The sequence below is a fragment of the Chenopodium album genome, chromosome 20 (assembly GCF_948465745.1).
Source record: "Chenopodium album chromosome 20, dcCheAlbu1.1, whole genome shotgun sequence".
In the NCBI taxonomy this organism is placed as follows: Eukaryota; Viridiplantae; Streptophyta; class Magnoliopsida; order Caryophyllales; family Amaranthaceae; genus Chenopodium; species Chenopodium album.
In genome coordinates, this window is record NC_137853.1 from 997713 (window position 1) to 1006737 (window position 9025).

General features: G+C 36.5%; 2 protein-coding genes across 3 annotated transcripts; both read left to right on the forward strand.

Annotated features, from left to right (window-relative positions):
• Positions 1-871: 871 nt before the first annotated feature.
• LOC145598381 (SH3 domain-containing protein 1-like) lies at positions 872-5808 on the forward strand. 2 transcript variants are annotated; one of them, XM_081654725.1, is made up of 10 exons: positions 872-1342; positions 2257-2370; positions 2546-2615; positions 2691-2839; positions 3050-3151; positions 3286-3486; positions 4503-4565; positions 4793-4912; positions 5374-5448; positions 5566-5808. In XM_081654725.1, exons 1-10 carry the CDS (start codon positions 1283-1285, stop codon positions 5683-5685), a joined length of 1074 nt encoding a protein of 357 aa, XP_081510851.1. In that variant the 5' UTR covers positions 872-1282; the 3' UTR covers positions 5686-5808. The 2 variants fall into 2 exon arrangements, with proteins under 2 accessions (XP_081510851.1, XP_081510852.1); XM_081654726.1 differs by having other exon boundaries at positions 2709-2839.
• A 1225-nt stretch (positions 5809-7033) lies between these two features.
• Positions 7034-9025, forward strand: LOC145598663 (H/ACA ribonucleoprotein complex subunit 4-like). The gene has a single exon (XM_081655046.1). It carries the CDS (start codon positions 7098-7100, stop codon positions 8808-8810), a length of 1713 nt encoding a protein of 570 aa, XP_081511172.1. The 5' UTR covers positions 7034-7097; the 3' UTR covers positions 8811-9025.

A 9025-nucleotide genomic window follows, 5' to 3' on the forward strand; every position in this document is an offset into this window, starting at 1 on the left:
TGAAGTCGAAAACTTTTGAGATGATAGGATCTCGGGGTCATTAATGTTGTTTGAAACCATGTGTGATAATTGATCGGTCACATAAAGGCTCATGGTGGTATTAAGTCAATTAAGGGTGCGTAAACATCTAAATCGATATTTTAAGGGCAAAAAGATTTAGTTTCAACCATTTAAATAGACTTATGGGGTGTCATGGGGTTCATAGCCCATAGGAAGCACCTTGTCATTTTTCCTTTGCTATTCCTAATAAAGTTGATAATTGCTAAAAATCACGGAGTATCTAAAATTAAACGTTAATTCACGCTTTTAGAGCAATTTCGAAGGTTTCAAGATCTAGCATTGAAAAATTTCGTGATTGTAGGTGATACAATCTCTGGGTAACATGATATTATTTGGAACAATATATGACCAATAGTCGGTCACATGAGGTAATTAAGGGTATCGTGTACTTAAACAATTATATTGACAATTCAAGGCTAGGAGACGATCCTAACTACTCAAAATGGACTCCCAAGGTCTCATGGGGTCTATGGGAAACACCAACCTGCTTCATCTTCAAGTTCGAAAAAATCATAAATTGTCAAAGGCCATAAAATACTTTCGGACCAATTTGCAAGGTTTTGTGACCTGTTGTCAAAAACTTTTGGAATAGTAGAGGATACAGTTCAGGGTTATATAATGTCGTTTGCTATATGTGACAATTAATCAATTATATAAAGACTGGAGAATTTTAATTAATGAATTGTTTTAACCAACACCCCGACTCGACAGCCCGGTTTCTAACCGGATTCAAAAGGACAAATTTGTCCAAAAAAATGAAGGTTATTTATAGGAAGTTAGGATTAGGAACTAGGAAGCACCCCGACCTATTGTGAGTCTTGTTGCATAGAGGTTGCCTGAGATGCTTCTCAACTTCTCAGAAGAATAAGCTCCTTTACAGTCTACACTAGTTGGACACCTGATCCAATAATAGCTCCAACATTCGAGAATTTAATTCCTTTTATTTTCTTTTTCTTTTATTCATCACCTTTATTTTAATTTTTTCTGACCAATAATATTCTCAATAATAAATTCCAATACCACTCCACTCCCAATAATAATTCCTCACTTTTTTCAACCGCAATCCCAATTTTATAAACAAATGTCTTATTCAAGTTCAAACCTTTTTCTAATTTTTAAGGAAATAAGTCTTATGCTATAAATTTATTTCCACCTTCAATGATTTATACTTGAAATTGAAAGAGTATAAATCAAAAGGGTGTTTTTTTTAGGGAGAGATTGGATGGAAGCCATTAAAAGGCAAGCTAACAAGCTCAAAGATCAAGTATCTAAGCAACAACAGGTAATTTTTCTCAAAGATTTGATCTTTATTTCAACAAATTATTTGCTATTTAACTGTTTTTACTTTATATTATTGTTTATGTATTTGCAATCATGATCAATAACTACTTATGATCTGGATAGAAGAATCTTATTGGATGATGTATTTAAATAGTGTGATACGGCTTACTATATATGGGTGTCAAGCTTTTAGCTTTTGCACTTAATTTGGTGTATAACTAGCTAATAAGGACATGTTATGTAACACAGTAGCCACCTCGTGGCAAGATGGGATACTCGTGGTTGCTCGGAATTTGTTTGAATGAGCATGTTCTTTAGCAAATTCTGATTTACAATAATATGCCTACTAATTTTCTTTTAAACAAATAAGAAAGGACATGTTATGTAGACGGGATTCGACCCCGGTTTTTACCAACTAAAGTTGGTGACACACTTTAGTTTTCGAATTTAAGGTAGTATTACAGTTGGAAGGAACCATCGTACAATTGATATGTTTCTTAAAATTAATAGGATTTATCTGTTAAAATGTGTGGTTTTTAGAAGGGAAAAGGAATTGCAAAGAGGATACCAAAAAAGCTGGTAATAAGGTGTTTTCATGTCTCTTTGATGACACAAGTTGAAAAGGTGATGCTATTTTTGTGGCAGGCAAATTGGTTTGCAATGGAGTTAGTACGCATTCCTAGTCAAGTAATAGAACACATTTAACGAATTTAGACCATGAATTTATTTTATTGTATGAAGAACTAATAAAATGATAATCTTATGGATGTATATACACAAATAAAATTATAAGATTAATTTTAAGCTGAAAACTATTATAATATGACTTATACTGTGAACTCAATTATTGTTGGAGTATATACATACATGAACAATCATTTGACAAAGATTGAGGATTAATGGCATCATCTACAGGCTCTTTTTAGACAGTTCGGGCACTCTGGTACCGAAGCTTTTGTAGTAGAAGAAGCAGAGATTGCATGCCGTGACCAACTGCACAAGCTATACGCATCTACGCGAGCAGCCAAGGTACATTATATTGGCCTCTTGCCCTCGTGGTGAATGGTGAAATGATCTGCCTTCTAATTACGAACCCTTTGGAATCTGTGCTGGAAAATTTTCCTACATGTTCATTTCTATTTTCATCAGCAAAAGTAATTTAACATTTTTTATGATGTTGCTCATGATTTTGTTTTGTGGTTAGCATTTTGAGAAGAGCTTAGTGCATGGCATAGAAGGGATTACATCAGTTACTTCAAAGCAAATTGAAATAGGTGGGCTTACTTATAGCTCCACGATTGTTATTGTGTCTATGTGCAAGGTTTAAGACGGTATTATTTCTAATGCAGAGAGAAAATTTGCTCAAGACTGTTGCAGATATGGATCAGAAAGCCATTGTAGCACATCCCCTTTGGCAGAAGGTGCAGCGCGTGTTGGTACCTCTCACAGTTCAATGGTAGAAGAGAAGGAAACCATGCTAGGAATATTTAATGAAAAGGTATATAGGCATAGCTGCGTAGATTTCCATTGTACAAAACATGTTATGTAACCCTTCCTTCTGTCCCTATATGTTTATCTAGAGTGCAGGGTAAAAAGTTCACATATTTGAGTTGGTTTTCTAATGTAATGAAGTGCAATGGAGATATTTTTCTGATTGATCTTTTCTGGATTTGAAATTTGAAGGTTCTGTTTCTTTTTTATTATCTAGGTCTGTAATTCATTGCAAGCACTGGTAAGAAGTGCTGAGCTTGAGGATGCTCGGCTTCTTGTACGTCAATATGACAAGTTATGGCAGGAAGTGGAAGCTCAGGTTGTAATTTTTATCTTAGTTAATAAACCATCATTAGTTGATTGAAAGTTGATTAAGTAGCTGCTACCTTTTCTTTAATGATATTATTGCCAGTAGTCAACGTACATTCTGAATCTTATATGGCTTCTCAGTAGGCAGCTGATGTACTAAGACTGAGGTCAAAGCCTACCGAGGGAGCAAAATCTGAGGAAAACTTCATCAAACTTGAGAATGCAGAGGAAAAGTTGGATTATCTTAAATCTAGATTGATGGCACTTGGAAAGGAAGCAACATCTGCAATGCTGTCAGTCGAGGAACATCAGCAAAAGATGACTTTCCATCAGCTTGTTGTTATGGTATAGTCTTTCTATTCCCCATCAACTGTTTATAGCTGCATATTGGAACTCTGAACTCCTGTATCTTTGTCAACTTTAAACATTGTTTATAATAATTGAGTATAGTTTTATGCACAAGTATTCAAATTAATTACACAGACCTTACAGGCTTACATGGCACTCTCTTCATTCCTCAATATTTAAAAAACATTTCCAAGATATTCCCTCCATCCTTAAATGTTTTACACATTGGGTTTGAGCATGGAGATTAAGAATAACAGTTAAATGCCGAATTATTTATTGGAAGTAGATAGAGATAAATTACATCTATGAGAAAGTTAAATAACATTGAAATTTGAATGATTCTGGATCATGTTTTAAGAGATTGTCTCAGAAAGAAGCCACATTAGCACGTGCAGATGTGCTTGGATTTTGCATTTCAGCAGCTGCTGGGAGCATAACTAATGCCTCTGCATTCTACTGATAAATATAACATGATCAGAATGATTTTGAGGCTATTAGTGTATAACTGTATACAAGGTTAAATATTTGGAATTAAGACTTGGTCAATTGATTATGGTCATGCACCTATCATCAGCTAAAGATTTTAATTACATCCATCAGACAGCATTAAAGGACTCTTATAGTCTAGTAAGACTTGTATGTTCAGCCTTCAGAAATTTATCAAGAATGTAAAATGGAACAGAATAACTCTTCACCCTTTTTGCTTATTCTTTCTTGTACATCATGGGATGTTTCCAGTGGAAACTTTCCACTAAAGAAGTTAGAGGCACTCAGAAATTGGATTCCCAGGCCTAGATTTAACTTTCAAGGCACTCTAAAAGTTTCTTTTCTTCTTTTTTTTTTTGGGATTCAGAAGATTCTCTAGTTTCTTTGGGTGAATTGAAATGGTTATTAGCCCACCAGTCATGAGGGAGATTCATTTATTGAATTTACTGTTTCTTTCCTGATTTTGCATCTTTCTAAATTTTTTCATAAATGATTGTGGGAATGTATTTGGGTGTTGTATATTGCAGCTGAATGCTGAAAGATCCTACCATCGTAATGTTCTTGCTATGTTGGAAAAGGTTCTTCCTGAGGTATGTAATATATCTCTTTTCTTTTGCATTCAGTTTCTAAGTACTGTTGAGTGTAAAATGTTTTTGGAAATTTCTCTTGTTTATTGTGACACTGATTGCTTGTTACCTTGCATATTTCTTCTGCATCTGCTTTTATCCCCTTTTATTGTGTGATTCTGAAAGCATGAAGCCACATGCTAGTAAAAGACGTGTCTTGATCTTTGTTGTAAACGATTCTTGTATTTTAGATGATTCAACTAGAACAATTGTGCGAGTCATCACTGCCAGAAGATGCTTCACAGAGCCATTCAATTGGAAGCAAGGAGCATTACATAGAACAAGAAGATGGTGCATGCTATGTTGCAAAAGTAAGATTGCTAAACTTGTCAGTATGGCTCTTCCCAACATCCCCACCCCCCTAACAAATGTTACTCCGCAATATGGATCTATGCAGAAGAAAGAGAAATTGACAGCGTGGACACAAAAAATTCTCTGCAACTATTATCAATGGTTTTAACATATCCTCTGCAGAACAATGCAGTGCAGCTTCCTAAGTAACTTTTCATTAGGGGTCAAATTTAAGGAATTCAGCTAAGAATTCACAATTATCCTCACTATTTGTTAAAATTTGACATCTTCAACAAATTTAGTCTCCATTTGGAATTCTTAATTGGGTTTCAGTAAAAACAATGTGAGAAAGTTCAATGTTTAACTTACCAGATTATATATTCTGCTGTCAAAAACTATATATGTTCATTTTAGGCTGCGTCTTCCCTAAGCTTGTTTTTTTCTTTGATGTCTTCTTCGTCTGATCTTATCTATTACACAGGTTGTACACCCATTTGATGCTCAAGCTGAAGGGGAGTTGAGTCTACTAGTTGGTGATATTGTTGTGGTGCTGCAGGTATGTTCTTCAATTGCTAGTGGTTAAATATCAGTCACTTTGCACATGCAATCATGCATATTACTGTAATGATTAACAACTTGATTTTTGTGTGGTGCTTTGTTTGCCTTTATTCAGGTGATTCCTGGTGGCTGGTCCAAAGGCGAATGCAATGGTAAGACAGGATGGTTTCCTTCGCCTTACGTTCAAAGGTTGGATGAAGTTTCAGAAGGCAATGTATCCTGGGCAAACCTTTAGCAGCAATAGTTTCTAGTTACCACTTAATTTTTGCTGTAAAATAACTTGTATAGCTTATTGTTTTTCATACAATATTATATTCACTATCTTTTATAGAAGGGATCACAATATTCACTAGAGAAATTGTACAAATTCATGGATTTTAAGATTTGGTGTTACCTAAACATTGTGTAGCACAACCATAAGGCATTTACCATAATTCCATTATACTCTGTAATAAAGATTTGTAAATCATAGAATTAGATAAAATAACATAACTTTTACATAATTGGCATGACTCAAACTCCACTTCTTCAAGCTTAACATGAGCAGTGATTTTTGATAGCTTCGCAAATTTCCAAGTAGAAACATTTGCAATTTACGCTGATACTTTGATCGTATATTTGATGATAAACATTAAATTCATATATATACAAATCACCTTCCCAATTACTATTAAAATTCTAAAAATAAAAGTAGTGAACCCTTAAAATCAATTGATTTTCTAGGTTTTTATCAAAGCTCAGGTAATCAAATTTCTTAACTTGGAGGGGGAAAATAGGGTCTTTTATAAACAACAATTACTTTGGAACTGGGATTTGGTGCAATTGCTTCTCCCATCTCCCTAATCAATTGATATTGCAATACTTAGCTTTGAATAAAGCTTTCACGAGACTTGGATTGAAGTTGAAGATCAAACCTTTGCACTCCATACTTGTACGAGACTTGGAGGTAGGGATTAGAGCAAGGGTATAATTGTCTTCGAAAGCACTAGAGATTAGGAATGCACGGAAATTCACACTATTAATATTATTGATATTTTAAGAGTTATATTAGGGATAAAACCAAACCTGATAACACATGAGCTCGCCCTATTAACCCGAACCAATTTTAGGTGTGCATTGACATAAAACTTGGGCCACGAGTCGAGTCGGACTCGACCCAAAGTCATTTAATTTTAGGCAAGTCTAGGACAAGTATACTACCTCCATTTCTATTTAGTTGACACCATTCTATTATCACGCTTGGCAACACACTTTTTTAACGATTAATATCTCTAATTGACAATTCATTGAATATCTCATTTGACTATTTATTATCGTAGCTATAAATCCCAAAAGTTACTCAGAGTGTAGTTTAAAAATACTATAATAGTCAAACGGTGTCAACTAAAAAAACGGAGGAAGGCCCCGTTCGCTCTGCTTCAATCTGCTCTGCTCTGCCCAGAAACTCAAAAGAACAGGGCCGAAGTATCACCTAATTTTAGTTGTTTTTTGACGGGCAAATTTTACGGGTTTGGGTCGGCCCGCTTAAAAATGACATAAAATAAAAGTAAGTCGATGTTCATTTCCGTCATCTTCATTCCAAACCCTAGCAAAACCCTACGCTCTCCTCCAAAGTCGAAACCCTTCTCTTTCCTCTAAACCTCATCAATGGCGGACGTCGAAATCTCTCGCTCAGACAAGAAGAAGAAGAAGAGCAAGAGCGCCATTGACACCCCCAAAACGACAGACTCAGAACCCCAAAACGACACTGATTTCTTAATCAAACCCCAAAGTTTCACCCCATCAATCGACACTTCTCAGTGGCCAATTCTCCTGAAAAATTACGACAGATTGAATGTTAGAACTGGGCATTACACCCCTCTTTCATCTGGGTATTCTCCATTGAAGCGACCTCTTGCCGAATACATAAGGTATGGTATACTTAATCTCGATAAGCCTGCTAATCCTTCTTCTCATGAAGTTGTTGCTTGGATTAAGCGTATTTTAAGGGTAGAAAAAACTGGTCATTCTGGTACTTTAGATCCTAAGGTTACTGGGAATTTGATTGTTTGTATTGAAAGAGCAACCCGTTTAGTTAAATCTCAACAGGGTGCTGGAAAAGAGTATGTTTGTGTTGCTAGATTACATTCTGCTGTTCCTGATGTTGCTAAAGTTGCTAGAGCTTTGGAAACCTTAACGGGCGCCGTATTTCAGCGCCCTCCTTTGATTTCTGCTGTTAAAAGGCAGCTTAGGATTAGGACTATTTATGAAAGTAAGCTTCTTGAGTACGATGCCGATAGGCATTTGGTTGTTTTCTGGATTAGTTGTGAGGCTGGTACTTATGTCAGGACACTCTGTGTTCATTTGGGGTTGTTGTTGGGTGTGGGAGGACATATGCAGGAGCTTAGGAGGGTGCGGTCCGGTATTTTGGGGGAGAAGAATAATATGGTTACGATGCACGATGTCATGGATGCGCAATGGATGTATGATAATTACAGGGATGAGAGTTATTTGAGGCGGGTCATTATGCCGTTGGAGGTTGTTTTGACTAGCTACAAGAGGCTTGTTGTCAAGGATTCGGCTGTCAATGCAATTTGTTATGGTGCCAAGTTGATGATTCCGGGGTTGCTTAGGTTTGAGAATGATGTTGAGGTTGGGGAGGAGGTTGTTTTGATGACTACTAAGGGAGAAGCTATTGCTTTGGGGATTGCAGAGATGACTACTGCTGTCATGGCTACTTGTGATCATGGGATTGTTGCCAAGATTAAGAGGGTGATTATGGATAGGGATACCTATCCCAGGAAATGGGGGCTTGGGCCGAGGGCTTCGATGAAAAAGAAGCTGATTGCAGAGGGTAAGCTGGACAAGCATGGTAAGCCAAATGAGCAGACTCCTGCTGAGTGGGCGAGGAATGTGGTGCTTCCTACTGGTGGAGATTCCGTGATTGCTAGCATTGCTGCTGCAGCTGAACCAGCGAAAGCAGAAGATGTGGTAGTAGAAGAGAAGAAGGAGAAGAAGTCAAAGAGGAAATTGGAGGAGGTTGATGCTAGTCCCGCTGGTGATGTCAAGAAGATTAAAGTTCAGGAAGAGGAAGTTGTGGAAGTCAAAGAGAAGAAAAAGAAGAAGAAGGAGGCAGATGAACCTGTTACTCCTGATGTAGAGAAGTCCAAGTCTAAGAAGGAAAAGAAAAAGAAGGATAAAGAAGAAAAGGCAGAGTCAACTGATGAGGAGAAATCCGAGAAGAAGAAAAAGAAGAAGAAGAGCAAGGACGTGGAAAATGGTGATGCTGCTGCTGATACAGAGGATGGAAGTCGAAGTGAGAAAAAGAAGGAGAAGAAGGAAAAGAAGAAAAAGAAGGATAAAGATGCTGATCAAGAATAAAATAATTCAGTTTTGAATGGAAATAGACCTTAGAATTGGTTGTTACTCTGTATTGTTTTCTTCTCTAGTTTTCTTAAGCTTGTTAATTTTGTAGTGTTTGAATGTATTCCAGCGGAACGAGTTGCAGTTAAGATTTTGCTCGCTGAATGGGTTCTCTTATGGCCTTGAGCTGGGCCTTTTTACTTATTGAGTTATGATAATCTTACCTTTTTCCA